Source organism: Rhinolophus sinicus, linkage group LG04 (genome assembly GCF_036562045.2).
Source record: "Rhinolophus sinicus isolate RSC01 linkage group LG04, ASM3656204v1, whole genome shotgun sequence".
In the NCBI taxonomy this organism is placed as follows: Eukaryota; Metazoa; Chordata; class Mammalia; order Chiroptera; family Rhinolophidae; genus Rhinolophus; species Rhinolophus sinicus.
In genome coordinates, this window is record NC_133754.1 from 38,820,044 (window position 1) to 38,837,566 (window position 17,523).

At 33.6% G+C, this 17,523-nt stretch overlaps 1 protein-coding gene across 1 annotated transcript in view; it reads left to right on the plus strand.

The window, feature by feature from the left end:
• The window catches only part of GPC5 (glypican 5), a 1,198,702-nt gene that overhangs the window by 602,523 nt on the left and 578,656 nt on the right, over positions 1-17,523 (plus strand). Inside the window, exon 7 of the mRNA XM_019737193.2 lies at positions 4,344-4,500. Coding sequence (XP_019592752.2) covers positions 4,344-4,500 — 157 coding nt within the window. The remainder of the gene's footprint in view (positions 1-4,343; positions 4,501-17,523) is intronic.

The window sequence follows — 17,523 nt, forward strand, 5'->3', positions numbered from 1 at the left end:
TTCCAAAAATATGTCAATGGGTGTTGAGTGAAGGGAGGGGTTAATTTGCCTACATAAATTTGTAAAATGTGAGGTGAATCTCAACTAAACAAAACTGTTTATCATAAGATTCTTCATATGTCTTTAGTTCATGGATAAAACAAGGGGACGTAATATGAATTTCCCAAACACTTTACCACCAGACCACATTCTATGACTCACTATCTGGAGTGTTATTTGTCTTCCAGACACATGTTGGGAACCAGTGGTTTTTGACAGTAAAGAGTCACAAAGAGCATTAATGCAGAGAAATGACATGGTGAAAGCACTATTAGGGAAAAATAATATGGAGGTAGTGCTTGGGAGAGTCTGATATCCCCTGCAATGAAGGAGTTGGGAAGATAAGTGGTAGTGATACATTAACAGTAGAGATGAATGTTTTTTTATTTTAATATACAAAGTAGTATAGTACATTTTATATCCAATCGCTGCTTAGATACTAACTACAGAGTAACAAGGGCTACAAGTAGACTTGTGTGTAATTTGTATACAAATGAGAGCAGTCTGTCAGGATGGGTTCCCAAAAAGAGACTAAAAAGAAAGAACAAAGGATTTACATTATTACCTGAAACATTTTTGTATGTATGTATGTATGTGTCTATCTATCCATCTATCTGAAATACGAAGAGAAAGATGAGCAAGCTCTGAAGAAATCAAAATAGTTTAGTTCAAAAGATGTGGGATTTTGAATAAGGATCTTACTGTGAAAAGTCTACTGTTTTTGTTGTTTAGAAATTTGTTAGGAATTTTCACCAATTAAGTTTTATTATAATTGTGAAGGTGAAAATGAACACTTATGGATGTGTGATGATTGAGAAGGAAAAGAGCATTACAAAGCAGAACCTGCATGCAGAGGAGACAGAGATATTGACCTTACTAGCAGGAAATGGGATTATTGGGGACCTGGGAACATGAATCAGATGGATAAATTGATCATAGGAAACAACAGTTTTATTTCAGAGATTTGGAAAACAGTGAAAGGGAATGTAAAAAGGCAGAGAAACTGAACAGTAGATAAAATGCCAAATCCGATAGTTTATTTCCAACGGCATAATCTTCTCAGCAAGCTGGTGTTTTATGGATATGTTAACCACTTTTTCTGAGGAATATGTTGGAGAATCAAAAGAGACCAGACAGGAACTGCCTTGAAGTAAGCGTAGCCCATTTGGAGGTTAGAGAGTGTATTAATTTTCTATTGCTGCATAGTGAAATCCCACACACGTAGCAGTTTAAAAAATGTCCATTTATGAACTCATAGTTCTGGAGGGTATCAATCCAGATGGGCTCACTGCTCAGGCTTCTCTGCTCAGGGTCTCACACTCACAAGCCTGAAGTCAAGTTCTCAGCCAAGCTTTACACAATTAGGGGCTTTGGAAGAGAATCTTCCTTTGGGCTCAGCTAAGTTGTGGGCTAAATTCCATTTTAGGAATGAGGGCTGGATTCCCTGCTGGCTGTGAGGTGGATCCCTCTCTGCTCCTAGAGGCTGCTAGTCGTTCAGATCCTTGCCACAGGACTTTGCACAGAATCTCTCACAAACCCTCTCACAGCATCTAAGTTTATACTTTCAAGGTCAACAGCGTGATCTCTCAAGTCCAATCCTCCTTCCTCCCTCCCAAAACTTCAAATCTCTGACTTCAACTGATAGCCAGAGAAAACGTCCTGCTTTTAAAGAACTCATATAATCCACATAAAGTAATCACCCTTTTGATGAAATCAAAGTCAACTGATTAATTCCCTTAATTACATTTGTAAATTTCCTCTTGCCATGTAATATAGTGGATATGACCGTGGCATCATATTCACAGTCCCAAGGTGGAAAATTTAGGGACCTATTATATGATTCTGCCTACCACAGATAGTTTAAATTAAATTAAAATATAGTTCTTAAAAATTTGAATTCACATTCCTCAGATTTGTATTAGGGTGTCACTGAAATGACCTAGAAAAGAAATGTAAAAAACAACAGGTTTTTTTTTTTTTCCCCAAAAAAATATGTTCTCTAATATCTTTACCAGTTAATATAAATAAATGACTAATGCTCTGACATGTAATGTATTTAATTGCTATCAACCATAATCAATTTCTTAAAATACGAGTTTTGTTTTACATGCACTATCCTTCTGTTTGCACTTTTGAGTTCAAATTCATTGGGTTGGGTTTTTGTGACTTATACATTGTAGTAGTTTTTCCTGAGATTCTGTCTTTGATGTGGCCAAGGTACCAGTAAAATATTATAATAATTAGGGAAGAAAAGGGGAAATAAAATAAAAATGAGAAACTGTTAGGACAGAATTTCTGGAGCAAAAGGGAATACACATCACGAGCAAGTCTGGCTTTTGTTATACTTGTCAGGCAATACTTTGAAAAAATGTAATCTAGTCATGTAATTGAATTCTTTATCAAAAAAGTCTTTCACGTAATGTGTTGTGGGTATTTAAATAACACTCTAATAGAATATATAACAAAATAGATATAATAATCAAAATGTTTTAATTTTTAATGTCCCCACACTGCAGAATTATACATATATATACAAATATACCTGAGCGCTATATATATATTTCTAACAATAGGAACAATGGCTCAGGTATATTATTGTCCCTATCTTAGATATGAGGGAACTGAGTTATTCAGTAACTTGCACGGTAGCCTATGTGTAATGGTTACTATACATCAGAATCAGGATTCAAATCTAAGTATGTTGGACCTCGGAGACCAAGCTCTGTGATTATGCTAAATAACAAATGATAAATCTTATAAAATAATACCATTAGTCTTCCTTTCTATTTTCAGATTTTGAATTTGTGTGTGTTTTGTTACCTATCTGTATCTCCCATTGCCTTACTATCTTTCCCGAAGTAACATACACATTAGTGCATTAAACATTGTGAAGAAGCTTTGTTTCACTTAACTTTGCCTAAATTCATTTCATCATGAAAGAAAAATTTTTTAAATTAATATTTTTAGTACAATTTGGAAAATGCTGATAAACAGAAATAAATTCTGATAAGAATTTTGAAATTATTGTCAAGTTGTTTTAGCATTTTATATTTGTTTGGGGAAAATGCATTTAAAGGAACTGTAATATTTCAGAATTTGTAACCGATTTTGTTTTAATTTTGAAAGGTGATGAATTGTTAAAACCTAGTTGCTTAGTGTAAATGTTCTTAAATGCCGAACATATTCGTCTTGGGTATACTGAGAATATTTCACTCTATGTTTTTCATTATGAAATGCTCTACTTGGGTTGTATGTTTAATTATTGTCTGCTAATCAATGCTATTATTTAGAATATCTCTTAAAAGTAACAACCCTAATACTTTCATAAAGCACCCTGAAAATTTAAATGCCCATTAAGTGTTCAGCAGAGGTACATTTCATTCATAATATAGCAGTACCCTCTAGTGCTCATGCTTGGGCATGTGTTTTGCAAGTTGCCTTAGAGGGGTAAATATCATATATTGGATCATTTTAGTCAGCTTTTGCTTTAAGTGAAGTATTCTATTATTTATGACAAAACCTCTATGAAAAGGAGTTCAGGCATTTATAATATTATTCAAAAGTATTACCAGCACTTCCATGCTCTAGGGAAATGGCTATTCCATCTATTTTGCTCATAAAAGTAAATGAGAACCAAGTACCAAGAAGTTGTTCATATTTAAGTGATTTGTAGTAATGGAAGTAGAACTTAAGTTTTTTGTTCCAAGGTTCAGTTCTGTGCTATATGCGTTGGACTCTATATTTGATCCAAGAAAGTTTAAAGCTAAAAATGTATATGTCCAAAATTCTAGATTCTTTTGACTGAATCTTTCTAGAACAACAGTACTTTACTTTTTGAGAAATTTTAGACTGCTGGTTTACAAAACAGCACAATATTACCTATCAGCCAGTATACTGCAAAGGGAGTTATTTTGTATTGGAGTTTCATTTATTATGATTAAACATCATTTATTCACAAACAAAGGATTCTCTAACTGAGCTCCATGAGCAAATAGACCTGGTGTTATTTGCTTTAAAAAGCATTATCCAAAACAAATAAATGAAAAACCAGAAAGCATTATCCAAAGCTTTATCATAGAACAAATATGCAGATCGTAGCCCCCTTTGGTTGTAAGACCTCGCCCATTATTTATTATCATTTCAGTAGGTTTGATTTTTCTTGTAGACTCGATTTGGTAAGGTGTCTACATGAAAATAGTGGACCCATGTAAGAAAACAATTCTAATTTTGACATCTGTTTCTCAATAGCATTCTTAGATGACCTGAATTTGCTCTTAATAAATGTTTTCTGTATCCATATTTAGTTGTTACAGGGTAGGTCACCCAAACCCGACAAGTGGGAACTTCAGATGGGCAGTGGTGGTGGCATGGCTGAGCAGGTCAGCGGGGACTGTGATGATGAAGATGGTTGTGGGGCATCAGGGAGTGGAGAAGTCAAGAGGACACTAAAAGTCACAGACTGTGAGTGTGTGGTTTCAACACCACTTTTAAAGAATTGATTTTGAAATACAACTAAGGGTAATTGTTATTATGAATGCAAATAAATAATGACAGTGAATTAAGAAGCATGTTGGAAGAATTAGAAATGAAAATGTACCTATTTTTACTTATTTTGGATGTGCATTCTTGGATTTTTGTTTATTTTTATCATATGGCTTTAAATGGAAATTACACTTTCTATGAAAAACTAATGAATGATAACCAGTTTTGATAGTTAAAGGTTTTAAAGTGGAATGATCCTTAGGGCATGAAATAACTGGTATGGTGGATTAAATATCTATTGTTAAATAATGTGAAAACAAGATGGATAAGCCCCACTAAGTAAAAAAGTTCTGCAATTTTTTAATTATCATGCCATAATATAAAATATATTTTATTTTATTAGGTATTCAGCATAGTCATATTGCAAAGAAATTGGTTAAATGGTGAGGTGAAAAAAAAATCTACTTGGATTTAACTGTTACGAATTTTTCTTCTGAAGTAACTCCAGGCAAACATTAAAATCACTCACTTTGTTTTGACTGTATGAGTTTGAAAACCATTTCTGCTATTGCTCGACTGGTCACTACCATGAAAATGGAACTACCAAATTAATAAAAAAAAATCACCACATAAGTTTCCTTTCCTGGTCTTAACATACAAAATGAGGAATATCGGTTCTCTACCCTCCATTGTTATATACATGCATTTGCTCACATGGGTGAGACAACTGCAATTATCTACTGAGAAAGAAGTGTAAAAGTAAACAGAGCAGTTAACTTTCAAGTATTCATTTACCTTAAGTTATGCCAAAAGCCAGTACTTTATAAAGTAATCTTCTGGACCTGTGCCCTATGTGGAGCAGGTCTGATAGTCAGTCTCCCTCCTAATCACAAAGGGCTGCTTCGGACCTGTTTGACATGTCTTTTCATGACTGGTGGGACAAGAACTCATTTATATTTCAGTTCTCCTGTAGTGAATTTAGAACACTACTATGCTTCAAGCATCAGTACCCCAATCTTTCTAGGATCATATTTTGCAAGTCAAACATCTTGGTTAGAGGAATGGAAGCTAAAATAGATATGAAATCAAAGAGACAATATAAAGAAACATCTTTTCTTGTTGGACAGTAATAAATTTTTAGATAGAAGGTAAAAATGCGCTGGAGCAGCAATTGAACAAGGGGCCACAAAATTCCTCAATGTGTTAATACAATTTCCTAGTGAAAATTAAATATCTTCCACTCTTGTAGGAGCAGATAAGGATACATGCTCTTGTTATTGGTTTTAATATAGTTTATCACAAGGAGAAAACCATGTTTTCAATTACTACTAAAATAGACAGGTACGATACAAGCAACTATCTATCAGAATTGGAAAGATTTAAGATATACATGGTTTGCAGCAATTCCAAGCAAACGAAAACATTCCACTTATAAGTGGTTTGCGTATTGTGTTTCTAAGAATTTATAGCTATTACCTTTCAATTTTTAATAAGTGGTTAGGAAACCACTGTATATAGCATGGTGAAATAGAGAGGGATGGGGAGAGTAGCAAAAGGTAGGTCAATTTCTATTTTTATCATGCATTATAATATTTTTCCTGTGGTTTGCTAGTTTGATATATTGGTAAAGCAAGTTAAAACGTTTTACATGATCTTAATGACTAAAATATTGTGCTCTAGAAAGTCTACTATGGTATCATTTGTGTTTAAAACTTGAAATACACCATTATTTCTGCCTTACACTTATGTTTATTCTTTATAAAATACCACATAAGTAGAACATAGTTCATTTGTCACCTCAAAAGTGAATTTATTTATTTATTTCTACAATTATAATGAATAAAACTAATATTGTATCCTGTAAATTTAATGATTTTTCTCAATTTCTGAAGATGTTCAAGTTGTTAAGTATTAATCGTTACTTGCACTGAGTCTGTTTCTGTTTCTGTTGATTTCAGGCAATATAGGGGTTTACATATATCAATATGTAAAGTTTTACCACCAAAATATTTATGTATCTTTTAGGTATCTTTGTGTTTTCATCACCAATCATATAAAATAATTTAACTTTTTAAACTATCTTTAGCTTTTTAAACTATCTTTATTTATATCCACCTGTAGACTATTATTAAATTTTAACTTATAGGTTTCTTATAAAAAACACACACAGCCATCTATACTATGTAGTGTTCACTCTTAAGGATCTGAAAATATTTTCCTATTTTAGTTGAGTGATTTTAAAATCCCCATATTATAGACACTTCTTTTATATTTTTATTGTATTGAATTTGATTCACTTATATAGGTATATATATTTCACTAGTAGCCTGAAATTGCAAAATTGAATTTTTTAAATTGAATTTATTGGGTGACATTTGTTAGTAAAATCGTAGATTTCAAGTGTACAATTCTATAGTACATCATCTATATATTGCATTGTGTGTTCACCACAAGTCAGTTCTCCTTCTATCACCATATATTTGACCCCCTTTACCCTCTTCTACCATTCCCTTTCCCCCCTTACCCTCTGGTAACCACTAAACTGTTGTCTGTGTCTATGAGTTTTTGTTTATTTCTTTGTTTGTCTTGTTTGTTTGTTACTTTCGGTTTTATATCCCACATATGAGTGAAGTCATACATATGGTTCTTCACTTTTTCTGTCTGACTTATTTCGTTTAACATGACACTCTCATGATCCATCCATGTTGTCACAACTGGCAATATTTCATCTTTTCTATGGCTGAGTAATACTCCATTGTATGTATATATGTACCACATCATCTTTATCCAATAATCTATAGAAGGACACTTTGGTTGTTTCCATGTCTTGGCCACCATGAATAATGCTGCAATAAACATAGGATTACATATACCTTTACAGATAAATGTTTTCAGATTTTGGGGGTAGATACCCAGGAGAGGGATTGGGTCATATGGTAATTCTATGAATTTTTTTAGGAACCTCCATACTGTTTTCCATAGTAGCTGTAGCAATGTACATTCCCACCAGCAGTGTGAGGGTTCATTTTTCTCCACAGCCTTTCTAACACTTGTTATAACTTGTCTTGTCGATAACAGCCATTCTAACAGGTGTGAGGTGGTGTCTCATTGTGGTTTTGTATTTGTATTTCCCTAATAGCTAGTGAAGATGAGCATTTTTTCATACCATAGTTTGCATAACCACTTTTGAATAAGCCAGGTACTATATTTTGCTGTGTATAATGAGCTCCCATGTATAATGCACACACATTTTTGGCCTCAACTTTCAGGGAAAAAAATCTTTTGTTTTAATTTTTTAATTCAAATTTTTATTTGTTTACATTTAGGTACTTGTTTTTTGTATTATAAAGGTATTTTAGCATTTAATTTTTAACATATTATGATACAAGGGATTTTCTGTAACAAATAAATACAAAACACCAGAACAGATACAAGGTACAAGAAATTTTATGTACCGGTAACAAATTTATGATATTTATGCATCATAGAAGGCCAAGAACTCTTTGTTGTCACAAGTTCATCATAAGTGCAGCAAAACTGACTATAGTATTCCAGGGTATTTTTTTGCATATGGATATTATTATTGATTTCTAGAGTTATACTTTTAACTCATAAGCATAAATTAAAGAATTACAAACATTTATATAATTATGGAATTAGTACTACCCATGTATAACGCACATCCTTAATTTTCCCTCACAAATTTAGGCAAAAAAGTACACATTATACATGGCAAAATATGGTATAACTGTTGGCCATTTGTTTGTCTTCTTCAGAGAGGTGCCTGTTCAGGTCCTCTGCCCATTTTTTAAATGGATTGTTTGTTTTTTTATTGTTGTTGAGTTTTATGAGTTCTTTATATACTTTGCATATTAGCCCGTTATTGCAGGTGTTGTTTGTATCTTGAAAAGGTGGTTAACAGTAATAACTCAGGCATAATGATTTTAATCACAAGTTTATTCAGATACTAGACTTTCAAAAATGGTAAGGTGATTTTAAGTCTTCAAATTGCCTAAAATAATCCATCTTTGCCTATTGTTGTATTCATCATTATTCATACAATATTGTGTAGCATGTTTAGCAGTTTTAAAAATATTTTTACTTTGAGAACTCTTTACATGACGACTAAGTGTGTTACATGTGTGTTCAAATGATTTATTTCCCAGTATTGCTCCAAATATGTATATCTGTGTATTCTTTCTAAAATTAAAATTTTATCAAATTACATTAAAATAAAGTGTATTCAGTTAACTTTGCAAAGTGTTGATAAATAGCCCATTAATAGATTATCCCCAATATAAGAACATTTACTGAAAATATCTAAATAGCTAATCATGTTTACTTTATTTGGTCATACTAAAAATAAATCATATTTATAAGGTTATTTAGATTTAAACCCTTGTTACATAGTGAAAATCATCTTGAATAATGACTGTGCACTTTGATCTATGCTTTAAAACTACCTAATTCTGAAGGATCATATAAAACTCTGCATGATACAACCATAGAAAAATTCACCAAGAAACACTTGCTCGTCCTATAGAATGTCCAAAATTGTAAACATTTTGAAATTGTCATCCTCTGTAGTTTTTACACTACTGATGAAAATTGTACTAAATAGAAATGAAATACATGTCTAAGATCAATATGTTTAATTAATATGTAATCACTATGAATATTATTCTGATTATATATTTCTATTTTGGTTTCTAAGTAACTGAGACTCCTCATGGCTGCTTGCTATTTTGTTAACAAGATTGTTTAATGGAATCTGGATACCTAATGAATCACCTAAAATCATCTTTCATTCTCTTGAAAAGTTATATATCACATTCATGGATTTAAATAATAGAATTGAAATAAAAGGGTTTGTCCTTGAATGCCTAAGGAATGTTTTTCATTGTTTTGGCTTAGACAAAGAACTGTTATTAAATCACTGAGGAGAAGAGGAATGACTTATTAATCAAAGTCTAAGGAACCTCCTAGCATGAATCTCTGATCACCCACCTAATCCGCAAATCTCACAACTAAAATTATACCACACCAAAGGACATAAAATAAAGAAGTTATGGTCTTTTGTGATTAAGACAATGCTAAGTGTAACTGTCTGATAAATGAAGGTAGTAAGAAATTAAAATTTAAGAACATATCATCAGAAATATTTTGTCATGACTTGCCCAAAGTCATGTAGCTGTCAATAAAACCAAGAACAAACCATATTTATATCCAGATCTATTTTTTATATCATTCTGTTGCAAATAAACAGAATGTTTACCTAAACTGCTATATTCTTCCTCAGGATTAATTGATAAAATGCATCATGTAGGAACAAGTGGTATATACTTTCAGCTCTTTAATGACTTCCATAACTCTATTGTGTAGATAGAATATTTTCATATAGCTTATTGACCAATTAAGTGCTCACTAACTATAAATAATTAAAATGAATAATAGAGCATGTGATCTGGGCACTCTCAAACTGTCTCGTGTGTATAAATCACTTGAGACTCATGTTAAAAAGCCAAGTATGATAGAGGGGTCTGAAGTGAGGCTCTCTTTATGTGCTCCTAGAAGATTGTGTTGTAGGTGGTCTAAGGACCCTGCTGTGAGGAGGGAAAATGTATGCCCTTGTTTATTACAGCACTCATTAGTATCCCTAAAATAAGTCTCTATTAAAGCAGCATGGACTCTTATAAAACACTATCTACCTTTATAGATTAACATTACAAGAAAGCCTCACAGCACTAGGACATCCCACACTATAACCATAGGCTGGGAATGCTGACTTATCCTATATGATTTTCTGATATCAGTCTCTGATTGTTTTTAGCCTTGTGTTTACGTTATCATTTTAAATGAACTTTTCCTTCTATTTTTGATATTTCTAACCCCATTTCTGAATTTTTCTAATTTTCTGATTTATATTATTTGGTATTTTATATCCTTTTTTTAGTATCTTTTGCTCACATTCAAAATTTTGGTCTATTTTTTCTTTTTCTTTTTTTCGATGGTAATAACCCATATTTTCATATGACCTATCCATTTTTTTCTTTTTTAATTAAAGTTTACTGGGGTGACAATTATTAATAAAGTTACATAGATTTCAGGGGTATGTAATACAATTCTGTATTACGTCATCTATAGATCACATTTTGTGTTCACCACCCAGAGTCAGTTCTCCTTCCATCACCACATATTTGATCCCCTTTACCCTCATCTACCACTCCCCTCCCCCCTTACCCTCTGTAATCACTAAACTATTATCTGTGTCTATGAGTTTTTGTTTCTCATTTGTTTGTCTTGTTCTTTTGTTGTTTTTGGTTCATATACCACATATCAGTGAAATCATATGGTTCTCTGCTTTTTTCAACATGTCTTTCTGGTGTATTTCACTGTACAGACAGGAGCACAAATACTCTTTTTATATGGAAGTTGATCACAGTCCTTTTCAGTGGCTTAAATTTACGAGAATTTCAATTTTGTAGATTTTCAGGAGGAGGCTTGGTTCAGATACATTTTCTAAATTTACTGAGTTTCCAGTCGTGATATTTCCGTGTAGTGTTAAAAAATATATGGTGACTTGTTTTCAGAGATATTCTGGCTCTGTTCCCTCCCCTACATTTATTCATATTTTTCTTTCCTAACTCTCTATTGTTCTTGTACCATTAACTGTTGGTTCTGGTTCCAGCAGTTTCTCTTCAACATGGACCCCTCAGTGGTAAGGAAGACCTGCCACATTAGTTCTGAGGGGTCAGAAGGTGTCAGAGGCTCCAGCCCCTTTAGCCATGTATCAGAGTCCTTACAGTCACCCACTATCAGAGTAGGAAAAACTTCTCCAAATTCTTTGCTGTTCTCAAATTGATTTCCAGTGAATATCTGTTGGTTATTTTGCATTCTTTTAGTTTCAGATCTGTAACTTGCTGTGTGTTGTTTTCAGTGCTTTCTTCTGCGCACACATGCTGATAACATGCAGTTTTCATGGCTTATGGTAGTATGACCTCACTCATTTGTATTTTGAGGTTCATGAGGCTAACTCATGAGATGGGTTGTAAATTGTATTTAGCTAATTATTTATGTGATTTTGATTTCACTAAAATCAGTGTTTATTTTATGTGGGGATTTGGGAGTTTCCAAAAGCTATATTATAACCACTACTGCAATCTTCCTTGAATCTCCCAGATCTTTTAGGGAGATCCAAAATTTTTAAGGAAACATTGATGATCATGTTTCTTTTTGGTCCTCTTCCTTGACATCACATGCATGCATGCATACATACATGTGCTTTTCACATAAATGAAACTACACATTTTCATATATGTGAAAAACAGCAGGGTTTTTCAGTTTTATATGTCATCAACAGTCTTTCTGCTAATGAAATATACTTCATCAATGTTAATTGATACATGAACATACCATGATGTATTGTCTATTGTTTTCAAATTTAATTATTATAAGCAAGCATCTTTTTTAAAAAATTAATTGGGGTGACAATTGTTAGTAAAATTACATAGATTTCAGGTGTACAACTCTGTATTACAATATCTATAAATCCCATTGTGTGTTCACCAGCCAGAGTCAGTTTGCCTTCCATCACCATATTTTTGATCCCGCTTACCCTCATCTCCCACCCACCACCCCCCTTACCCTCTGGTAACCACTAAGCTATTGTCTGTGTCTATCAATTTTTGTTTCTCATTTTTTTGACTTGTTCTTTTGTTGTTTTTGGTTTATATACCACATATCAGTGAAATCATATGGTTCTCTGCTTTTTCTGTCTGACTTATTTTGCTTAGCATTATAATCTCAAGATCCATTCATGTTGTAACAAATAGTCCTATTTCATCTTTTCTTACCGCCAAATAGTATTCCATTGTGTATATATACCACAACTTTATCTGTTCATCTAACGAAGGACATTTTGTTTTTTTCCATGTCTTGGTCACCATAAATAAAGCTGCAATGAACATTGGAGCACTTTTGTCTTTATACATAAATGTTTTCAGATTTTTTTGGGTCGATACCCAGGAGAGGGATTGCTGGGTCATATGGTAATTCTATTCGTAATTTTTTAGGACCCTCCACACTGCCTTCCATAACAGCTGCACCAGTCTGCATTCCCACCAACAGTGTATGAGGGTTCCTTTTTCTCCACAGCCTCTCCAACACTTGATACTATTTGTCTTGTTGATGATAGCCATTCTGACTGGGGTGAGGTGATATCTCATTGTGGTATTTATTTGCATTTCTCTTATGATTAGTGATGTTGAGCATTTATTCATATGCTTATTTGTCATTTGTATGTCCTCTTTGGAGAAATGTCTCTTCAGATCCTCTGCCCATTTTTCAATTGGGTTGTTTGTTTTTTTGTTGTTGAGTTGCATGAGTTCCTTGTATATTTTGGATATTAGCCCCTTATCAGAGGCACTGTTTGCAAAAATCTTCTCCCATTCAGTTGGTTGCCTCTTTATTTTGTCGATGGTTTCCTTCGCTGTGCAGAATATTTTAAGTTTCATATAGTCACGTTCATTTATTTTAGCTTTTACTTCCATTGCCTTTGGAGTCAAATTCATAAAATGCTCTTTGAACCCAAGGTCCGTAAGTTTAGTACCTATGTTTTCTTCTATGTAGTATATTGTGTCAGGTCTTATGCTTAAGTTATGATCCATTTTGAATTAATTTTGGTACATGGTGACAGATAGCAGTCCAGTTTCATTCTTTTGCACGTGGCTATCCAATTCTCCCAGCACGATTTATTGAAGAGGCTGTCTTTCCTCCATTGTATGTTTTTAGCTTCTTTGTCAAAAATTATCTGTCCATATTTATGTGGTTTTATTTCTGGGTTCTCAATTCTATTCCATTGGTCTATGTGCCTGTTTTTCTGCCAATACCATGCTGTTTTAATTATTGTAGCCCTGTAGTACAAGCTAAAGTCAGGGAGTGTGATACCTCCAGTAGTGTTCTTTTTTCTTAAGATTGTTTTGGCTATTTGGGGTCTTTTGTGGTTCCAAACAAATCTGATGATTTTTTGTTCCATTTCTTTAAAAAATGCCATTGGGATTTTGATGGGGATTGCATTAAATTTGTATATTGCTTTGGGTAATATGGCCATTTTAACTATGTTGATTCTTCCAATCCATGAGCATGGAATTTCTTTCCATTTCTTTGTGTCTTCTTTAATTTCTTTCAAAAATATCTTATAGTTTTCAGCATGTAGGTCCTTCACATCCTTGCTTAAGTTTATTCCTAGGTATTTTATTCTTTTTGCTGCAATTGCAAAAGGAATTGTTTTTTGTATTTCTTTTTCTGAGATTTCATTGTTAGTATATAAGAAAGCAATGGACTTTTGTACGTTGATTTTGTAGTCAGCAACTTTACTGTATTCGTTGATTGTTTCTAAGAGGTTTTTGGTAAGAAAAGATGATATAGGAACATTTGTGACAACATGGATGGATCTTGAGAGAGTAATGCTGAGCGAAACAAGTCAGACAGAAAAAGCAGAGAACCATGTGATTTCACTGATATGTGGTATATAAAACAAAAACAACAAAAGAACAAGACAAATGAGAAACAGAAACTCATAGACACAGACAATAGTTTAGTGGTTGCCAGAGGGTAAGGGGGGTGGGGGGTGAGAGGTGGGGGGTGGGGGGTGGGAGATGAGGGTAAGGGGGATCGAATATATGGTGATGGAAGAACTGACTCTGGGTGGTGAACACACAATGGGATTTATAGATGATGTAATACAGAATTGTACACCTGAAATCTATGTACTTTTACTAACAATTGTCACCCCAATAAATTTAATAAAAAAAAAAAAATGAGACCAAGAAAAAAAAAAAAAAAAGAGGTTTTTGGTGGAGTCTTTAGGGTTTTCTATATATAGCATCATGTCATCTGCAAAGAGTGATAATTTAACTTCTTCATTCCCAATTTGGATGCCTTTTATTTCTTTCTCTTGCCTGATTGCTCTGGCAAGGACTTCCAACACTATGTCGAAATGCAGAGGTGATAGGGGACAGCCCTGTCATGTTCCTGAACGTAGAGCAAAGAGCTTCAGTTTTTCACCATTAATTATGAGATTAGCTTAAGGCTTGTCATATATGGCCTTTATTATGATAAGGTATTTCCCTTCTATACCTATTTTATTAAGTGTTTTAATCATAAATGGATGTTGTATCTTGTCAAATGCTTTTTCTACATCAATTGATATAATCATATGAGTTTTGTCCTTTATTTTGTTTATGTGATGTATCACATTGATGGATTTGCAGATGTTGAACCATCCTTGTGCCCCGGGGATGAACCCCACTTGGTTGTGATGAATAATCTTTGTAATGCAGTTGTATTCGATTTGCTAGAATTTTGTTTAGGATTTTTGCATCTGTATTCATCAGCGATATTGGTCTGTAGTTTTCTTTTTTTGTGTTGTCCTTACCAGGTTTTGGTATCAGGGTAATGTTGGCCTCATGAAATGAGTTAGGGAATATTGTCTCTTCAATTTTTTGGAAGAGTTTGAGCAGGATTGGTATTAGATCCTCTTTGAAGGTTTGGTAGAATTCTAGTGAAGCCATCTGGTCCCAGACTTTTGCTTTTGGGAAGGTTTTGGATGACTGATTCAATTTTGTTACTGGTGATCGGTCTTTTCAGATATTCCAGTTCTTTATGGTTCAGACTTTGAAGGCTATATGTTTCTAAGAACATGTCCATTTCTTCTAGGTTATTGAATTTGGTGGCATATAGTCCTTCATTGTATTCTTGGATGATCCTTTGTATTTCTGTGGTGTCCAGGATAACATCCCCTTTTTTCATTTCTGATCTTGTTAATTAGTGTGTTCTCTCTGTTTATCTTAGTGAGTCTAGCCAAGGGTTTGTCAATTTTGTTACTCTTTTAAAAGAACCAGCTCTTTGTCACATTATTTTTTTTTTCTATTGTCTTTTTGTTCTCTATTTCATTTAGTTCTGCTCTGATTTTTGTTATTTCCTTTCTTCTGCTGACCTTGGGTTTCACTTGTTCTTCTTTTTCTAGTTCTTTAAGGTGTAACATGAGGTTATTTATTTGGGATTTTTGTTGTTTATTGGTCTAGGCCTGTAATGATATAAATTTCCCTCTTAAAACTGCTTTCACTGCATCCCAAAATTTTTGGTAGGATGTATTTTCATTGTCATTTGTTTCTATGTATCTTTTGATCTCTCCTCTAATTTCTTCTTTGACCCAGTCGTTCTTTAAAAGTATGTTGTTTAATCTCCATGTATTTGTGTTTTTCCTGCTTTCTTTTTGGAGTTGATATCCAATTTCAAAATCCTTGTGATCAGAGAATATGCTTGGTATGATTTCAATCTTCTTAAATTTGCTGAGGCTGATTTTATGTCCCAATATATGGTGTATCCCTGAGAATGTTCCATGTACACTTGAAAAGAATGTATAGTCTGATGTTTTAGGATGAAGTGCTCTCTATATGTCAATTATGTACATTTCCTCTAATGTGTCCTTTAGGGCTGCTATTTCGTTATTTATTTTCTGTTTGGATGATCTATCCATAGCTGTCAATGATGCATTTAAGTCCCCTAGTATAATTGTGTTTTGGTCAATTTCTCCCTTTAGTTCTGTTAGTAGCTGCTTCGTATATTTCGGTGCTCTCTGATTGGGGACATAAATATTGATGACTGGTATGTCTTCTTGTTGTATAGTCCCATTTACCATTATGAAATGTCCATCTTTGTCTCTTATTATCTTTTTCACCCTGAAGTCTGTTTCATATGATATCATTATGGCTACACCTGATTTTCTCTGGGTACCATTTGCTTGGAGTGTCAATTTCCACCCTTTCACTTTGAGTTTATGCTTGTGCTTGTAGCTGAGATGTGTCTCTTGGAGACAGCATATGGTTGGGTTTAGTTTTTTGATCTAATCTCCTACTCTGTGACTTTTTATTGATGAGTTCAGTTCATTTACATTTAGGGTGATTATTGATATGTGAGGATTTCCTGTCATTCTATCTTTAGTTTTCTGGTAAGGCTGTGTCTTCATTGTTTCTTTGCCTTTTTATTGCTGTCTATTATTTCTGTGTGGTGGTATTCTATGATGTTTCCCTCTGTTTCTTCTTTTACTACAGTATATATTTCAGTTCTGGATTTTTCTTTTTTTGAGTGGTTACCCTTAAGTTTATGTAAAAGAAAGTTTGATATTTAGAGTATTCCATTTTCTTCAGCACGCTTACTTTCTCCATTCCCCATATTCTGGTTCAGGCCTTTACTCTCCCCCTTTTTGAGTTTTGGTTACCACAAATTGTCCCTGTGGATGGTGGTCGAATAGCCTCCTTTAGTATTTCTTGTAGTGCAGGTCATGTATTAGAAAATTCCCTCAGCTTCTGTATGTCTGGAAAAGTCTTTTTTCCTCCTTCGTATCTAAAGGATATCTTTGCTGGATATATTATTCTTGGCTCATAATTTCTCTCTTTCAATAGTTTGAATATTTGGTTCCACTCCCTCCTGGCTTGTAGAGTTTCTGCTGAGAAATCTGATGATAATCTAATTGGCTTTGCTTTGTAGGCTACCATCTTCTTTTCCCTGGCTGCCTTGAGGATTCTTTCTTTGTCGTTAATTTTAGAAAGCTTCAATACAATGTGCCTTGGAGAAGGCCTGTTGGGATTGAGGTAATTAGGTGTTCTATTTGCTTCTTGGATTCGAGGATCCAGTTCTGTCCACAGGTTTGGGAAGTTCTCATCAACAATTTGTTTGAATATATTCTCTGTTCCCTTCTCTCTTTCTTCTCCTTCTGGTATGCCCATTATTCTTATATTGCTCTTTCTGATTGAGTCAGAGAGTTCTTGTAGAGTTCTTTCATTTCTTTTAAGTCTCAAGTCTCTTTCTTCTTCCATCTGTGTAATTTCCAGGTTTCTATCTTCGATGTCACTGATTCTTTCCTCCATCTGGTCAACTCTACTACTTAAGCTGGTTATTTCATTCTTAATAACTTCTATTGAGTTCTTAATCTCCAGAAAT